This window comes from Biomphalaria glabrata, chromosome 6 (assembly GCF_947242115.1).
Source record: "Biomphalaria glabrata chromosome 6, xgBioGlab47.1, whole genome shotgun sequence".
NCBI lineage: Eukaryota > Metazoa > Mollusca > Gastropoda > Planorbidae > Biomphalaria > Biomphalaria glabrata.
Window position 1 is genome coordinate 20920694 of NC_074716.1, and position 19708 is coordinate 20940401.

General features: G+C 35.1%; 2 protein-coding genes across 8 annotated transcripts in view; one reads left to right on the plus strand and one right to left on the minus strand.

Moving 5' to 3' along the window:
- Positions 1-4750, minus strand: part of LOC106059923 (tubby-related protein 3-like) — a 32182-nt gene extending 27432 nt beyond the window's left edge. For 3 of the 4 annotated variants that reach the window (XM_013217635.2, XM_013217632.2, XM_056032032.1), the window contains exons 1-2: positions 4572-4705; positions 1620-1697 (exon numbers count right to left, since the gene is read on the minus strand). In XM_013217635.2, the coding sequence (XP_013073089.1) occupies positions 1620-1648 (29 nt within the window). In that variant the 5' untranslated portion in view covers positions 1649-1697; positions 4572-4705. Of the gene's footprint in view, positions 1-1619; positions 1698-4571 lie in introns of all 4 variants that reach the window. The other variant, XM_056032031.1, reaches the window with a different exon arrangement.
- A 5885-nt stretch (positions 4751-10635) lies between these two features.
- Positions 10636-19708, plus strand: part of LOC106059902 (glutamine-dependent NAD(+) synthetase-like) — a 36942-nt gene continuing 27869 nt past the window's right edge. The window contains exon 1 of one of the 4 annotated variants that reach the window (XM_056031941.1): positions 10636-10787. In XM_056031941.1, coding sequence (XP_055887916.1) covers positions 10724-10787 — 64 coding nt within the window. In that variant the 5' untranslated portion in view covers positions 10636-10723. Of the gene's footprint in view, positions 10788-14402; positions 15480-19708 lie in introns of those variants that run through there. The other 3 variants (XM_056031940.1, XM_056031944.1, XM_056031943.1) reach the window with 3 other exon arrangements.

Genomic DNA, 19708 nt, shown 5'->3' on the forward strand with positions numbered 1-19708 from the left:
AGGGTGCATAGTAACTAACAAACCGCCTGCTTCAGATCTAGTAGAAGATTTTTCATCTGTACTAGTCAATGTCTCTAGAGTTTCTATAATTTTTTAAAATTAAACTGTAACCACCTTGACGGCTTCTCTGGCGCTCCAGTGGGTTTTAACCAAGCATTTAAGGCTAGTTCCAAATATTTTGATAAGGATGTCCTAGCGGTGTGCTAAAGTTGATAAAAAGGTGTTTAAACGGCCAGTGTACATAAAAATGATACTGAATTGATTTCGGATTCAGCAACTCAAATTCCTGCCAAACTCGGAGAATGGTTCAAGCAGACAAGAAATTAAGATGATGTCAATGAAAGAATTAGTACACCGTCATTATCCAAGACTACGCAGCCTTAACATTTGGAAAACTATCTAGAAATGTCTTGCTTGTAATCACCCAATATTACAATAAATTGGTTTAGCATTGGTTGGGACATTTACATATTTGGTCTAGAACCAGCTTAATTCGGATTACAGGTTCTCTTATGTGTGGATCTTACTTGGAAAGTAATATCACAAACTCCTAGAAATTACCTAGGTTTTGTCTTTGCAATTATTCTTCAACTTGTTCGCGATTCTTTTCAGGTAGCACTATCAGATTTTTACCCTTTAGACTGCTTGATCCCTACCATCAACCATTTCAACCAGAGGTGACAATCACTCCGAGCTAGCACTAAGCGAGCCAAGAGGACTTTTCAGTCTAGCAAAAGTGTGTCGCCTTAAGAGATTTTAACAAATCTAGTAAATGTGATACAGCCTGGTCTACAGCTTACATTTAATGTAAGAAAGAACATATGAGATGAACAGATTAGCAAAACATTTAAATTTGTAGTTAACATTTCAAACACAGTAGTTTGAATTTTTTCATGTATGTGCAATGTTTTTTTTTTCTGAGAAAGTTTATCCTTAGTTTGATGCCCCTCACCACTTGATGCCCTGTGCGTCCCGCAGTGCCCGAATATTGCTAGCTACGCCACTGTTGTGAAGTGCAGTTACAAATGTTCTTGATTACTAACCTTTTTTTTTAAAAGAGCACTTTTGACTCATTTAAGTAATTCATATTTTCAATTAAAATTGAAGCTTTTGATTGACAGAAAATCAATGTCTTTTAAACAGGTTCCATGTCTGTATGTATGGCAATCATGGTCTACATAATATTGTGCTATTAGTTTTTAGAAATAATTACTAACCAGATGGATAGGATAGTAACAGTGAGTATACATTGGTATACAATAGTTACCGAGAGAAGAATATATAGCCAAATAATAATAAAAGGACCAACACATAAGAAATCACAAGGTTTTCTTAAAAAAAAAACAAAAAAAAAACCTATTCTCTCTCTAGAAGACAATAAGACAACATAGCTGCAGTAAGGTGACTACTAAACAGTATAGGCTACATGAATGACATATGTGAAGCTTAGTGCTATATAACAAATTAATGATGGCATAAACATGTAACATACAATTTCAGCACTTTTATGATAGTTATTGGAGAGAAATGGTGAAGACAAAATAGTATACACAGGCTCTTAACACCACCAGGTAATGATTTTAAGCCATTTTAACAATATATAATGTTTAAATACTTACCCCTTTCTTTGGGGAACTCCTGCATACATTTTGGACTGGTTTGTTGCTGTCCACTTGATTAGATGGAATGAACTCTCACTTTGAAAAAAAAATTTCCTTAATTTGTCAAATGTGTAACAAGAGGAGAACAAAATTCTTAATGCTTTGACTCTAGAATTATTGTCCACATTTGGATGTAAGGACATTATGTTATAAATCTAAGTGGCTTATTCTCTTACTACATGATATATGCTCTATTATTTAACATGTGATGCTGGTGAGTGATATTGGTCTAGATCAGATTTAAATCCTTTTTGAAATAGGGGAGCAACATTAGCTTCCTTTCAGTCCCTCTGTACTCTACCTTAAGTGATGCCTGTTATAGCTTTATATATCTATATCTCCTATGTTTTGAATTTGGTTTACATTAAGCAATATGTCTTTGTTTCCTGGGGCTGAGAATGCTGAATCTTTCAGCCCACTACAACAATAAAAAACCAAGGATGCTGTAAAAAAAATGACTGATGAAAGACTCTCATCACTCTTTATAAGCGTTCATCGCCAACTTGTACATCACTATGAGAAGCAATTTATCAGTAACGTTTTTAATAGTTTTGACAATTTTATTTGATCGACAGAATGGAGGGACAGACCACAAAGATAAACAATGTGTACAGTAAGTAATTAATATCATAGAGGAATGGGAGGGGGGGGGGCGGGTTGCCAGTTTTTTCTTTAATATTCTCTGTCACAAGAAAGTTGAAGCTACAACTATATATATGAGCCATGCTTAATGGGCCATAGGTTTCAACTTGTACCCCAATGCAAAAAAATCCTGCTGGAGCCCCTGATAGATCTGCTACTATGATTTTTTCTACTAATTCTAGACTCTAGATTGACTAGATTTACTAGATATCTATCTAAATCTAGGATATTCTAGCATGTAGAAATCGTCTATTTCTAAATCTTAGATCCAGAATTCTAAATCTAGAGTCTATCAACTCTGACTCTAATAGACACTCAGTATTAGTATAAGTATACGAGATCTAGAGTCTATAGTATATCTAGATTCTAGATCTAGATTCTAGAGTCTAGAGCTAGATTCAGTTAGATTATTTATGATTAGTAATCATTTGTACTAGAATCTAGATCTAGTAACTTCTAGTTGTCATAGTCTTAGATCTAACTTCAAAATCTAAGAATGTAATTAAAAAATATCTAAGACTAAACTAGATTTAAATCACAATAAATCTATTATAAATATTATATTATTATAATAATCCAGATAAATCTCAGAATACTCAGATACTCTGAGAATACTCATGATTATTGATCAGAATCAGAGTCATACTCCACTGACTGACTGAGTTCAACTGAGATAGAATCATACATAACATAGTCTAGAACAATAGTATATCTAGAAATCTAGATCTAGAATAGAACTTTTACTTTAGAAGTAGAGTTCCTTTAATTAGATCTATAGTAGTTTATTTATTTCGGACATTACATGAATTTGGATATTCGCTGTTTTCGCGGTCATTAAATTAATTATTTTAATATTAATTATAAAATTAGCGCGCTGTATAATGTGCTTGTCCATTTTCCAATGATTCTGACCCAATTTCCTTCCATTTACCTGTCTTTTTATGTAAGAAAAACGAATTTCAAATTTGTTAATCAGGTTGTTGTTTTTTCCTATGTTACCCGGATGACTTTAACTCTTCCTAGGGTTAAGACTATATTTTTTGATTGGCTAAGTCTATACTAATCAGCCCGGCAATATTTATTCTGTTTTTAGAGCTGATTTATTTGATTTATAAGCCAAGTTGTCTGATTCCATACAAATAAAAAATTAATAGGGTGTCCGAATTAAATTACGATTTTATTACCAAAATTTATTTCGGACAGCCAGTTTTGGACATCAATAAAAAATGATCTTAAATATTATATTTGTTCGTTTGTTGTTGTTTTTTTAATAGAGAATAAATGGGCAAATGTTTGGAGTGAGTTTGTACATTGAATGAAGTTAAATGCTTAGATCTAGACCTACTAGAGATAGATCTAGATTAATATAGAGAGAATATAGAGGATTCAGTTAGGCAAGAATGGCTATCCTAACCTGTACTATACTACAAAAGATCATCTGACATCTGTATTAGAAATTTATTAAATTAATAAACAAAAAACACAAACATTCAACACACATCTAATCATGCAAACAATTCAAACATAAAATAAGTCTAAAAGTCGGTATGAAGTCACTATCCCAGTGACCTTATTTTGGTAGAATAAGTGTGTTCATATTTTTACTTTTGTGTTCGTATTTATGCATAATTCCAAAACATCTTAATGATTTAACGTGAGGGGTTATGCCTGGGGATCTTAAAATTTAGTTAATGTTAGTAAAGAATTAAAATCTGAGGCCTAAATATAGAGACTGTCCGAAATAATGTTGTCCGGAATCAAATAATGTGGGTCAAATTTGTCCGAATTAAATGAAAACACACGGCCTCTTTGACCTTAAATATAATAACAAATATAGTTTAGGGGTACAAATATAAGTAGTCATCCGTATTCTCCTTAAACTAAAGAAGATTTTAATACTGCATTTTGAATTTTCTTTTCTATGTCGAACCATTGTCAAATAATGCGCTGTCAAAGTCAAACTTTCAAATTTGGGCCTATAGCCGTATAGGTGTTCGAATAGCATAAACTACTCTAGATCTAGTTTACTTTATAAACTCTAGTCTAGGTCTCTAGCTAGTTATAATAATTATAAGTCTTATACTTATAACTAATATAAGTCATTCATTATAATATAAAAGTAGAATCTAGTTTAGTAAGGAGAGTAGATCTAGTAATAAGTCTGAATAGATTCTAGTCTAAGTTAAATTCCAAAATCACTTAAAGTTACAGAGAGACTATAACTAGATCTAGAAAGGGAAAGAATAGAACACATCTTAATTTACTTACAAATTAAATACAAATACAGGTATTATTTATCAAAACGACCCATAAGTATAAGGAATTTAGCACCGAAAAAGTGGGAACCAAATGGAGTGCCACACAAAAAAAGAAAAGGAATAAATAATTTAATTACATACTGACGTAATTGCGGATGTCAGAGTTGTTTCCCATGTTGCATTTGTTTACTGTTGGTAAGGAATGAAAATAATGTTGTCAAGAATATTTCACGGGTCAAATTACTAACGAAAATATATAAAATAATACTATTATTGTGAATATAAAAAATATCCCATCTAGAAATCAACTTAAATTTAAGATAAAACAATTTCTCTTAAAGAAATAGATATAGTAATAGAAGCAATAATTTGCATATGCATTTTAATAACCATGGCCGTGTTTGTTTTTATTTTTTATTCAACTGAGCCTTGGCCTACTCGGAAACAGTGGGATATTATTTTTTCATTCATTAATTTTTTTTTAATTTATTTATTTTTACTTTTTCTTTTTAAATTAATATATTTTTGGGATGAATCAAGGGCAAATCTAGGTGGGGAGGGTAATTTTTATATTATTTTGTTCAGATTGAAAATCCTAGTTATTCATATATATATATATATATATATATATATATATATATATATATATATATATATATATATATATATATATATATATATATATATATATATATTCCATACACTAGAACAAAATCGTGTAAGTGCTCCTTCTTCCCGTAGTGCTATTAAATAATGGAATTGGTTGCCTGGATGAATCAGCCAGGAAAACAACGACTTAGCAGAGTTTAAGTCATTGTGGGGGAGGGAGTGGTCTTACATACTATACAGTCTCGAATTAATCTTAGGGACATTCACGCTAAATTTCATAACCATTGGTCAAACGATTTATATGGGCCTATAGGCCTACTAGTATTACGCACTGGCTCTGTCCGGTTTTTCCCTGGCTATATTGTTTATTTTGGATGGAACATCTCCTGTTTAACAATGCTTATTATTTGAACTCACTCTGGTACAAAACTGTGTATACGTTATTTATAACACACCCAATCTTGGATCAAGATGAAATTTTGCACAGTTATTTCTTGTACACACAAAAACAAGAATCAATTTAAAAAATAACATATTATATTTAATTAACTATTGGTAATTAATTATTTTGTTTATATCTCGAACAAGGGAAAGAAATTTTACTTGACTAAGGTGGTGGTATTATTATTACCCTTTATTGTTTGGAGAAAGGAAATTATAAATTACTATAAAAACAATTTTCATAATAAGCAACTACCTGGCACAGCGGTTACCGTATTGGCTTAAGGAGACCTTATTTAGCCGTCTAGTTCGAATTCAAGTCGCTCTCCACACCCCTTTCCAACTGGTCCAGATAAGTGATATTGCGTACTGAGAAAGTTAAAGGCATGAAATTGTTGTTGGCCTAGATATGTTACAAATTTAATTACCGGTACATGATTGATCCAAACCAGTGCTGTTTTTTTTTTTTTTTTTTTTTTTTGTAAAAAAAAAAAAAAAAAAAAAATAGGTACCGGTACTAAGTAATTAGGTGCCGGTACTCAGTATATAGTTGATTGCCTAACTTTTAATAATAATATACGTTAAAATATACGTTAAAATACAAGAAAAGTTTGTTTTTTGTTTCAAAAAGGTGCCATTACGCCGTACCTGTGCGTACCGTCACAAAAAAAGCCCTGGTCCAAAGTAATTGATGCAACTACTTCTAATATAAGTTTGTTTTTTTTTTATTTTGCTTGTGTTTTATTACATAAAAACGAAACGCATTTTAACGATCCCCCAAACATAGGTTTTAGCACGTGAATTATATAGTTCCCCCCCCCCTTTTTTTTTTTTGGCAATGCTTTTGACACACGATTACGATAAAACTCACCCAGACATCCCCCCCCCCCTTTTTTTTTCCAACTGGTCCAGATAAGTGCTAGGGTCGAAGCCTACAAAGAAAGCTAAAAATAGCGCTAAAAAAAAAAAGAAAAAAGAATGTAACGAAGATTATATAATTACGTACACACACAAACTAATGTGTGTGTGTGTATGTTTAAAAATTCCCCAAAGTCCCCTCCCAACGAAAAAATATCCTGGCTACGTCCATGAAAATGGGCTTAAGTCATGGTACTTCTTTATCCTTTGCGTATTACATAAACAAAAATAAGCAAAGTAAATAAAGTGTCAATAGCGTCTGTCAACAGCTGACGTATATACATAAGAAGAGGGGAAAATGTATGTCACTAGGTCATCTGTGTTCGTTCTACAGTTGAGTTAGTAGTATTGATCAGTTGTAGATTCTTAGAAGTCTCTTGACAACGTCACCTACTTCTACGATAAAACATACAGTACGCCAAGGCTTTTATTGCATTCTTTTAATGTCTTGTTGGTAATAAATTATGTTTTATGGGCCTCTGATTCATCTCATGGTGTGTTCTTAAAGAAAATGAAAAAAACAACAACACATTGCTGCCTGGACACTCGATAACAGATCACTGTATAATGGATACCGCTAAGACTAGTCTTTATCATTTGTCTATTTATAAGAGATACACGTTAAAACATTGACGCATATTAGTCATAATTCTCAGAATGATATATTTATATTTATGATATATATACAAAATATTATCATAGCCGCATTCCAACTGATTTTGAGAGTTGTGAGCGCCGTCTGTAACTTTTCTGATAATGGAGCAGACTTTTTACAAAGCTATATCAACTCACTCTGTCTGTCTGGTAAAATGTTATGTACAAGTTATTTTTCCGACTCCCAATCTCGGATCAAGCTGAAATTTTGCACATTTTTTCTTGTACCTGACGACACAAGAATTAATATTTAAAAAAAATTAGTTTATTAACTATTGGTAATTTATTTTATGGTGCTATAAGCTGAATTCATCATCATCATTCCTTTGGGTTCCTCATGGAACATAGGGCCTCGACAAAAACACGCCACTCTCCACGGTCTCTTGCTAGTTTTTTTATGGTTTCCCAGCTCTTCCCGGTCCTCTCGGCTTCTTCTACTACACTGCGTCGCCATGTTCTTTTTGGTCTACCTCTGCGTCTTGTTCCCTGGGGGTTTCACTCTAAGGCCTGCCTAGCTCTGTTGCTGGTATCTTTTCTAAGGGTGTGACCAATCCATCTCCACTTCCTCTCTAATATCTGCACTTCTATATTTTTCTGTCCACTCATCTCCCACAGTTTGGTGTTTTCTACTTTGTCGTACAAGTGTATTTTTAGGATATTTCTCAGGCATCTGTTGATGAAGGTCTGTACTTTTTTTTTGTTGTCGCTTCAGTTGTTCTCCATGTTTCAGAACCCTACAGTAGGACAGCCTTGACATTAGAGTTAAAGATTCTTAGTTTGAGATGTGAGGAGATTTCCAGGTTGGTTTTAGCTGTGTAAATGTCTGACGCGCTAGATTTATACGGCGTTTAATGTCTTCATCTGTTCCACCTGATATACTGACTACACTCCCAAGGTATATATAGGCCTACAATTTTGTACTTGGTACTATGTATCCAATTTGTTTATTGTTTACTTTAAGTACTTTTGTTTTTTGGTGGTTTATTTGAGGCCTACTCTTTTTCCTACTTCGCTTAAAGCTGTGACCTTTTCTTGCTTATCCTGTAGTCTGTGTGATAATAGGGCTATGTCATCAGCGAATTCCAGATCTTCCAGCTTTTGTGTGAGAGTCCATTGGATTCCTTTCCCTGTGTTAGAGTAGGCTTCTTTTGTGACCCAATCCAATACTAGAAGGAACAGGAGTGGTGAAAGAAGACATCCCTGTTTGACTCCTGTTGTGACTGGAAATTCCTATGACAGCTTGCCACAGTGGATTATTTGGCTGGTGAAAAGGTTCTTGATTATGGTTATTATTTTATTTGGGATCCCGTAATGTCTCATTACAGTCGATAGATTCTCTGTCGACACTATCAAAAGCTTTTTCAAAGTCGATAAATGCTGCATAGAGAGGAGATTGCCATTCGAAACATTGTTCTACAATTATTCTGAGTGTAGCTATTTGGTCAGCACAAGATCTCCCTTTTCTAAATCTGGCCTGTTCTTCCCTTAGCTGTTCATCGCATGCTCCCTTTATTCTGTTTAGTAGGATTCTGATGAAAATCTTGCTTGGTACTGACAACAAAGAAATGCCTCGCCATTTCTCACATTGTGATAGATATCTACTCTTTGGTATTTTTATTAGCAAGCCCTTTTTCCACTCACCGGGAGGTGTTTCTTTCAACCAAATTTTGTTGAATAGTTTGTGCATTTGGTCAACTATTTCACTTCCTCCTTCTTTTAGGACTTCGGGTGGTATGTTGTCAATTCCAGCTGCTTTACCTGTCTTCATTTGTTTGAGTGCATTCCTTATTTCTTCTTTTGTTATTTCTTCCATGTTTATGTCTAGTGTTGGTTCTGCATTTAGATCTGGTAGATTTCGTGGTTTGGGTCTATTGAGCACTTCTTGAAAATATTCTTTCCATCTTTCAAGTTGTTCATTTATTGAAGAAAGTAGTTTTCCATATTTGTCTCGGACTGGAACATTGCAATTAGCCTTTTTGGTACTGAGAAGTTTGGTGATTTTGTACAGTTGTTTTATATCTCCTTTACCTGCTGCTTCTTCTGCCTGTTCTGCCAGATTATTGTAAAATGATCGTTTGTCCTGTCTGAGCATTTTGGTGACTTTTTGTGAAACTGCTTGGTAGTCTTGTTTGGATTGTTGCTTGTGGTTTTTTGTTTTCGCTAGGTTAACTGCCTGTTTAGCGCATTTTATCTCTGATTAATTTCCAAGTCTCATCACTAATCCACTGTTTTTTTTTTCTTCTTAGGGTTAAGGCTTAGTACTTTATTGCTTGTTTCAGTAATAATTTCTTAGAAATTTTGCCAAGATTTATTAACGCTTTGTTCGGCCTCATCTAGTTGTAGCACAGCAAATCTATTTTGAAGAGATAGTTGGAATTCCTTTTTAATCTGGGTGTTGTGGAGCTTGTCTAGGTCAAATCTTTTCCTTTTGTTTCTTACTGTTTTATTGCTGGCCAGCTTCATTTTTAGTTTGGCAACAACTACGTGGTGGTCTGAGCCAATATCTGCTCCTCTTCTGTTTCGTACATCTAGTAATGTGCTTCTCCAGTTCCGCCGTATGGTAACGTGGTCGATTTGATTCTCTGTTTTATTGTCTGGTGAAACCCATGTCACTTTGTGGCATTTTTTGTGGGGGAAAATGCTGCCTCCTATCACTAATTCATTAAATGTGCAGAAGTCTGTAAACATTTCTCCTTTTTCATTTATGGTGCCAAGTCCATGGGTGCCCATACTGTCCTCTCTCTCTCTCTCTCTCTCTCTCTCTCTCTCTCTCTCTCTGTTGTCACTTCCCACTTTGGCATTCAAGTCTCCCATGACGATCAAAACATCCCTTGTAGGTATTTTGTCAACTATACTTTGCAGTTGGTCACAAAATGTATTTTTGTCAGTATCACTTGCAAGGTTGGTGGGAGCATAGCACATAATGATGTGAACATTTTTTAACTTAAACAAAAATGTGGCTCTAATTATTCGTTCTGAAACTGGTTCCCAATCTAAAAGACTTTTGAAAGCTTCCTTGTTTAGTAGTAGTGCTACACCATTTTCATGTAAGTCATCTTCTTTTTCCTTTCCAGAGAAGAGAAGGGTTTCTTCTGATTGCAGTCTTGTTTCGCCGAATGTGTTCCATCGAACTTCACTCATTCCCAGGATCTGTAGTTTGTAGTTGGCCATTTCCTTGGCAATTTGTGCACATCTATCTGGTTCTATTAAAGTGCGGACATTCCATGTTCCCAAGTTAAATGCTGCCTTCTGAATAAGGAAGTGTTTCTTTTTTATTGGTTTAAGTAGAGTGGTCGGCTTCACAGGATTCGTTCGACTTTCCCTGCAAAGCTTCATAAGTCTCCTTTGTGGAGCTCTACTCTCGCCACTGACAATGTTTAGTGTTTGTGTTTTTGTTCTGGTTTCTATAACGCTATTTTTTTTCCATGGACAGGTTGTTAGCCTATCGCACAACCCCTGTGTCCCAGGGAGGGGGATGCACCTTTTGTCTGGCCTCTTTCCTAACAGACCTGTCCGGCTTGGTAGTACCTGCCAGGAGTGATGAGCTCCCGCCGGTATAGCTCTGAGGGTCATAGAGGCACTCAAGCTGTCACACCACGGCAAGGTATGTGCATCAGTAGACAGGGTTAGGGTTGAATTAGTTAGTTAGCTTAATTAGTACTCTTTATTGGTCGCCGCTTGAAAGTAAATTTGGAGTAAACAAAAGATAACTGTCACATGAAAATGTCAAAATATGGCACAGGTTTATCTTGCTTTTAATATATTTAGACAGGTTGCGAAATCTCTTATTATTGATATATATGTTGACGAAGTTCTAATTCGTGGATGGTGCTGAGAAGAGCTAAAATAGTAGACCTTACTTGAAGTTGTCAGCTGATAAGATGAAATAAACTTTACTTGAAGATGTCAGCTGACAAGATGAATTACTGTGACATGCCGGGGATTCTATATCTCTAGATCTAATATTATCTAGTAGATTGAATAAGTGAAGATCCTTTAATTCAAATGCAGAACTTTAATACAGAAAAATTTGTTGTAAGTTATAAAATCGTTTAATAGAATAATTTAGGCCTACACCTAGAATTAGCGAGGGTCCTATGAAAGTGCAGGGCCCACTTCGGTCGCATAGGTTGCAGTGGCCTAAGGCCGGCCCTGCAAAAATAGCGGCGTATGCTACCAGGGCCGGTCTTAGGCTGCAGTGGGCCCCGCACTTTCATAGGCCCCGCGCGAATTCTAGGTATAAATTATTAAAATAAACCATTTTAACTTGTTATTACAGGGTTTCTGGAATTTCGAAATTGTAAAATATTCGAAAAAGTCATGAAAATCTCCTGAAATTATTAAAATCTTCTGAAAACTGATGCAAATCTCCTTAAAAACAGACAAAATTGTCATTTCTGGATGTCATTCAATATGGAAAACGCCAATCCTACTAGCAATTTAAAAAAAACAAACGGCATTGTCAGCGTTCATTTAATAGTAAAGTAATAAAAAGGCGAATTTGGACCAAAAAAAGAAGTTCAAATTTCTAATTTACTTTAATAGTCACTGGCATACAAATATAGATCTAAATCTATCTCGACCTTTAAAAAAAAAAAAGCGAAATTTTGCTAGTGGATAGTAAATCTAAAAGGCAAATCTGAATGTTTATCTGCTTTTTGTTGGAAAACTATCATCTACTGTAGATGGCTCGTAATGTTAATTTGACAGTGATTTTGTACTTAGTAAAGTATGAATAAAATGCAAAGGCGAATTTATTTTCTAATACAAAATCTTAATTTTCACTTATTATCCTTATCACAACCAAGAATAGGCCCCGCGCAATCCGTTTCGCATAGGGCCCCGCAATCTGTAGGACCGACGCTGTATGCTACGCCGTGGGTCGACTAGTCTATATATAATATAATTCTCTTCTTCCCTCAAGAGTTTGTCGAGTAGTAAGAAGTATATCTGTCCATGAGAAAACAAGACTAGTATTCACACTACGGATGACTGGCTGCGCGCTTGACTGTCGTTTAAATGTATCAAACCCTGCCCGCTCCCATCCCCCTTTGTCTTGCAGGACTAATCTAAATAATCTACTATATGTAAATAGCAGGGCCGGAAATAACCATTGTGGGACCCTATGCGAAACGGATTTCGCGGCCAAGTTTGGGTAGGGAAGCGGATAATAAGTGAAATTTAAGAGTTTGTATTAAAAAATAAATTCGTCTATGCGTTTTATTCATTCTTTACTACGTTCAAAGGTTGTCATGGCCAGGGGTGTCAATGGGGTTAAGCTCCCATTGTCTATAAAATACTCCTAATGGCATATGCGTCTCAAATAGCCTCTGACAACTAAGTCCAGCACCTGGCCTGCTCGTGTGGCTTAGATATTAAGCCCGGCGAAACTGCTCTTACTACAGGTGAAGGGGTGAAGGCGGATACCTGGTGCCACAAAACCGGGAGCTTCGGGCAGATGGAGCTCGTCAGCCTAGTAAGGCAGTTCATCTAGGAGAGGGGTACTCTGACTTCAAACCCCCGCTGCCTTGCGGTACTGAGGCTTCAGGAGACAACCTCGAGGAGAAATCAGGAGTGAAGCCCCATAGGCGTTGGGAGTATCAGCTGCGAAATTCCCTACGGCAGCTTCTGCAACAGAGTTGGTGCCAAATGTAATGCGATGCGTTCCTTTGGGTCAAATCAGCAAGGTCGAGAAAGGGATCATGACGCATGGGCCACCCATGACCCCTTTATCCAAGGCCTAGGAATGCGCCCCGGAAATGAATACTACGTACAGAATTACTTTACAAGCCTGGCGTGTAGCAAAGTCATACAGTATATCATAATAATTCTGTTTCCTACATAGATCCCCTCAATAGCAAGAATCACCAAATGTTTCAATCTATCTTTTATAATTGTTGACCTCAAGTAATTCCTCATTAGTTTGAGGCGCGAGAAGCTTCTTTCACCTGATTACACAATTACGGCTAATGCATAATGCCGTTTTTAATGAATAGCACGTAGGATTGGCGTTTTCCATCTTATCTTATATAATACAGACGTTACTTCAAAAAAGAAGATGATTACGTCCTACGCGTCATGCATTTAGTCATGCATATTAACCAATGAATTAAATTCTGCCAAGTCACTGGTTTTCCTGGCTAGCTCAGGCAACCCATTCCATGCTCTAATAGCACTAGGGAAGAAGGAGTATTTGTACAAATTTGTCCTAGCATATGGGACGAGGAATGTGCCTTTATCTTTGTGTCTTTCAGAGTATTTTATTAAATTTTGTTTTTGTATTTGAAGATTATGGTTCAGTGTTTTATGTATTATTGCTACTTTACTTTTGAGCCTTCTGTCCTGAAGGCTTTCTAAATTTACTGATTTTACTAAAGGTGTTACTCTAGTCAAATGTGAATATTCGTTTGTTATGAATCGCACTGCTCTATTTTGTGTCTGTTCTAGTTTCTTAATGTTTTCTTGAGTTGAGGGGTCCCAAACAGAGGATGCATATTCTATTATTGGCCTAACCAAGGTTAAATAACATTTTAGTTTTATGTTCTTATTTGATTTATAGAAATTTCTTTTAATAAATCCTAATGCTTTGTTTGATTTTTTTTTGTAGTTTCATCAATATGTGGATTCCATGACAGTTTTTCATTTATTATAACACCTAGGTATTTTGCGTTTTTAGTCTGTGTTACTGGTTTGCCATGAATAAGATAAGTGGAATTAATTTGTTTTAGTTTTTTTGTTACTCTTAACAACTGACATTTTTCTGGGTGGAAAGACATGCTCCAATTTGATTCCCATTTCTGTAATTCATCTAATTCTCTTTGTAAAATATCTGTGTCTTGTGTTGTTTTTATTGTTCTATATATTATGCAATCCATATTGAATGACACCCCAAAATGACAATTGTTTTCGAGATATTTCCGTATATTTTAAGGACTTTTTCGTATATTTTGCAATTTCGGGAGATTTACAGGAGCTCCTGGTAAATCGACAGGAGGGCGCGGGAAATCTGTTTTAAGTTATAAAAAGGTTTAACTTAATAATTTATACACCTTGAATTAGCGCGGGTCCCTTGAAAGTGCGTTCGGTCGCATAGGTTGTATAATTTGTTTCCCTTTTTTCAGTCTAGACATAGATATAATAATATATAGGTTTGTGATCTCTCTATATTTTTTTTTTAACAAATCGGGTAAACCCGATTTCACAGTATTTTTATATCTGATAGATTCTAGATCTAGAATCTAAATAGATCTAGATCTATGTCGGCTGAACGCTAAACCCATTTTCACAATCTAGTTTTGGTTTTGTGACAAAATAAAAAGAATTTGAAGGGAAAATTCTCTATGTTTAACATAGATAGATCTAGGTCTAGATCGAGATCTATATCAGTAGTTCTAGTAATACTAAAACTAAGACCTGCATGCCGCGGGTCACATCCGGCTAGTTCTAGATCTATATAAATCAATGTCAATGGTTATCATCACAGACCTATATAAACCAATGATTATAATGATAAGGGAGAAAACAAAAAGTTTATCTTCCGTTTTAGATCTAGATCTAACTAATAAAATAAAATTCAAACATTGCAATTCTTTTCTTGTTTTTCTAGATTCTAGATCTATATTCATATAGAGTCTACTATAGATTACATATTACTATTAGTAGTTACTATATGAGTATATTATAATATATTAATAAGGCTTTTAAGCAAAACTCTAAATAACTAAATCTAATTAGATCTAGAATGATGATTCTAGAGTCTACATTTTTTAAACTAATTAAACTCACAAAGTGTTACTCTGTTGACACTGTTGTACTGTTGCCAGTGTTGTCTGTAGTGTAGTCAGTGAAGTCAGTGTTAAACTTAAGACAAGTGTAGAAGAGTAGGACTGTTGTTACACTGTTTAGTCAAGTTTAGTGTTACTGTAGTGTAGTAACTCAGTAGTATGACAGTAGTGTATTGTAGATCTAGTTTGCCTAAACTGTAAAAAGAGTAGATCTATTGTGTTCTATTCTGCTAGTAGTACTAGCTGTAGCTAGATCTTGAGGCTGAGGCCCAATCTCAGACCAGGCCGACCAGGGACAAGGTGAATGATGGGACAGTGAGTCTGCTGTTCTTTATCATATGACCAAATCCAATTCAACAATAATCAATATTTAATAGTTCTGTAGAGAGTATATAGATCTAGAGTCTAGATATTTATATCATTCAAAATGGGAAGAAAAGTCATTGTTGCAGCTTGTTCTTTGAATCAATGGTCTATGGATTTTCTTGGAAATATGAAAAGAATTATTGAAAGTATGCTGCTATGCCTTTTTTTTTATGCCTTAGTGCCTAAAATGTGAAAATGTGAAACTTTTACTCTGTTGTTTACTGCTAGTGCATAGTTTCCAACAGTGGCGTCACTAGGGTCTGTGTCACCCAGTGCGGTAAGCTTAGGGTGTCAACCCCCCCCCTCCCCCCACGTTATCAACCTTATATCCCCTTTTCCTAATAAAAATCCATTTTGTTGTACCAGTACAGTAAGCTGACTACCTATTTTCATCAATTTTTTGCAAAAATATAAAATTAGTCAATTCTGTTTGAAAATCCCATTGTTTATGACTTTTTTTTTTTCAATAGTTTGGCAATATTTTACAATGTATGTTATATTTATTAAAATCACTTAAACATATTTCCTTTGTTAGACTTTTAGACGGGAACGATGTAACATTTTGCTGTGTTATTCAAACTTTTACTACCATCTAAAGGGGAAAATGCAAGTTAGCTACTACCTTAATCATCTTTTGGTCTCGTTGAGCGTTTAAAAATCACCTATCCAGGTCAGGGGCAAAGCCCCTGGCACCAAGCATTTTTTTCAGCATTTCTGAGCTTAGAAACACATTTTCCTTAAGTCTATCATGTACTATTTCTACTAGAAAGAAGTTTGCAGGTGAAATAAAATTCAATCAAGAAGAGGTGAACTGGCCGGTACGTGACGTTTTGGCGCCGCCGTTTTGGCCCTGCTGTTTTGGCCCTGCCGTTTTGGCGCGAGCCGTTTTGGCGACGGGACGTTTTGGCGCGAGATATCATTTGACGATAATTTAATAAGCACATAGCTTTTATAACAATGTTTATTTCACTCTACCATAATATTATATGTATAGTATGAATTCTAACACCGTTCAGCGAATTGTTTTTATTAGCAAGTGTTTGGTATGTATAGCTGGAGATACCATACAGTCATTAAATAAACCAATGTTAATGTAAACAAATAATTGCATCAATTTTTAGTCTATCATCGTTTCATTTTTTTTTTTTTTAATTTTAAAGTAATATCTTAAAAAACTTTTTTGAAATAAAAGTGTGCCTCTTAATAAACAAACATATAAGCCAAAATGTTTATTAAAGAAAATGATGTGAAACACAAACACTCATGCAAAACATAGATATGAATAATTTTTTAAAAGAAATAATACAATAAACGTACATAATGTATTTCGCGCCAAAACGTCCCGCAGTCAAAATGGCGGCGCTAAAACGTCCTGCTTCAGAACTGGCCATATCTGAAGTGTGAGAGACATTCGAGGCAGTGTTTCTCGAACTTTTACCGTTGGCGCCCCTGCCCACTAAACTTTTTTTTTTCAGAAATAGTGCAATGTACATAACTTTAGACTGTTTTGTATAACCAAAAACATTCTTTATGGAGATAGCATTATAAATGCATCAGGTTCCCTATCCATCTAGCAAGGTGGTCTGTTAATGCGCCGTTAGCTCCCTTCAAGCGTTTTTCTTCGTTCTCAGCTTGTGTCGTCTTCAACGTATTTTTCTTTCCGTAGTAAGAAGAGCCCATATCAATGTTAAATTATAACGGAGTGGGGCGTTCTGATAAAGAAATATTTTCTTGGGATCGGAGCACACTTTTTATACTAGTTAAAAAAAGGTTGCTAAAATTTAGTCTATTAAAGAACGAGTCAGTATTGGCAAATATTATTATACGGGGGATGTTCAAGGTACATATAGTGCACATATGTCTTAAGATATGTACGTATGTCTTCATGCTCAGTAAGAGGCCTTGCCTTGAACTTTTTAGTTTTTGTCATCCGAAAGTCGTTTTGACCATTTAAAAAGAATCGCGTCAGTAGAGACGTTTTGAAAGGTCTTCTTCAAAAAACTTTTAATCGATTTTTTTTAAGACGCCTCACACAAAAATGGTAAACATTTTAAAAGATCCTTATTAGTAGAAGATAAGTATCTTACAATATTGTAACTTTTTAAACATTGATAATGTCATTTCACTGGGTTAATATTCAAAATTTGATTGATAACTACAATGAACAGACTTTTTAATTTTACTCGTGTAAAATAATTTGAATTGCTTCACCCTCTCCCCATTGGTCAAGGGGTCGCGCCCTCATGAGAGAACGGTTGCTCCATTCCCAGGGGGTGCTCCCCAATCACAGCTCGAGGAAAGCTGCAGTATTAATGCGAGTTAGTAATGGGCTTGTTGTCCTCAGATCATCCTCATCTTTAGAAAGGCGTCTTGTAGCGGGCCTGTTCTGTTCACGCAAAAAAACGGCAATATTACGATGGTACGTCAGTGGAGAGAAATTGGTTTGTACTGCTGTAGAAACGGGGTAGACTCTAGAATTACATTGTTGAAGAGGCATTAATATGTTATCTTTAAAAGAATTTTTTAATATCGATCTTGCTGCTAACGTAGAAAAGTTCTACTGGGACGATAAAAAGACGTCACATAATTAATAATTCAATTTGTCTTAATATTTAGTAATAAAGTGTCTTTAACCTAATTAATGCTAAAATATAAAATAACTACAATCCAAATACAAACAATATTTGTTCTTAAAAAAAAAACTGTCTTGTTATCACATAACTTTTTGGACATTTTTACCAAAGAAAATAAAATATATAGAGCTAGATTAGTACAGTAGATATGCCTAGACATATTTGGGTATATATCTTGAGATTTGTTTATTTTTGAATCTGCTAGTTTTTGCTGATATTAAGTTTTTCCATTCAGGCTTTTATTCTCTAGTTTTTGCCAATATTCAGTTTTTTTCCATTCGGATGTCACCCACTAATCTGTGTCATCCGTTGCGGACCGCACCCCCCAAGTGACGCCACTGGTTTCCAACACTCCAATTCTTTCCTTCATTTCTTCAGGTTTAAACACACAGTCACAATCAATGAATCATAAATACCACAAACAATTGTTCATGTATATTTAGGGTTTTTTCAAAGAGCTTCTAAAGATCTAGTGTGTTTTTTTTTTTGTTCTTTTTTGCATTTCCTGACATAATGCTAACATTAAAAGAACATCGCGCTAATAAACACACTGTGGAAAAGGGAAAGAAATAGACTCTTTAATGATTTATTGTGATGCATAGTATAATAATCTAAAGAAAATATACATGGATTTCCATATGTATGTTTGCATGAATTATACAACTACATCAAAGCATTGCTTCATTTGAAAACACACACACGTTGTACAGCCTTTGATTTCATCAATTACTTTGCATGCCTAGTTTTTATAGTTACTTTGTTCCATTTATTTTTGTTCAAGTGTCCTCCTTTGTAAGACAGCATCCTCTTTTTTTGGTCTTACTATGGTGGGGGGGGGGGGGGGGGGTTTGATTCATATAACCCTATATTAGTATTAACTAATTGTCATAAATCTTAAATTAGTTTAAATAGATCTAGAATTAGATACATTTTTAGCCAAAATAAGATGAATGTATATAAATATAATTTTGTATAATCTAGATCTAGAATTAGAGTTTCCTGGTCCTGTAGTAAGTGCTCTAGACTGTTGTCTCAATGGTTCTGGGTCCACACCCTTCCCACCACTATCCCCTGCTATCCTGTTTCAGGTTGGACTAGGATGTAATAAAATCTTCAATTCTGAAGGAACATCCAAAACAAATAGAACAAAACAAAATACCAATACCAAACATAAGTGTTTTGTTTCTCATATTGGGCACTTCTCCATACTATCATTTATATATTTATATATCATGGGCGTAGCCAGGGGGGGGGGGGGGGGGTTTGGAGTTCAACCCCCCCCCCCCCCCGAAATGAAATCCCCCCCGGGGGGGGGGGGGGGGAGTCGGAATTTAGTGACTGATTTTTTGCTTTGATTTTGTTTATTTTAGGTGAGATTTTAATACTAAACCATCACTTGCCCCAGCACAACCAAAGGGGTTTTGAGTTTAAAACCCCCTACCAGGGTTTTTTTTACCCCCTACCAGGGGGTTTTGAGTTTAAAACCCCCTACCAGGGGGGTTTGAGTTTAAAAACCCCTACTAGGGTTTTTGAGTTAAAAAACCCCTACCAGGGGTTTTGAGTTTTAAACCCCCTACCTGCGTTTTTGCAGTTAACTCCCCCTCTTCTATAAAACAAAACAAAAAAAAATGCAAACGAAAATCCCCTAATTCCAAGAGCAAAGTTAAGGAAGATTTTGATTTTAAAACCCCGTTTAAAATTTACGATAAACCCCCTTTTTAATATAAAAAAAAAGCTAATTA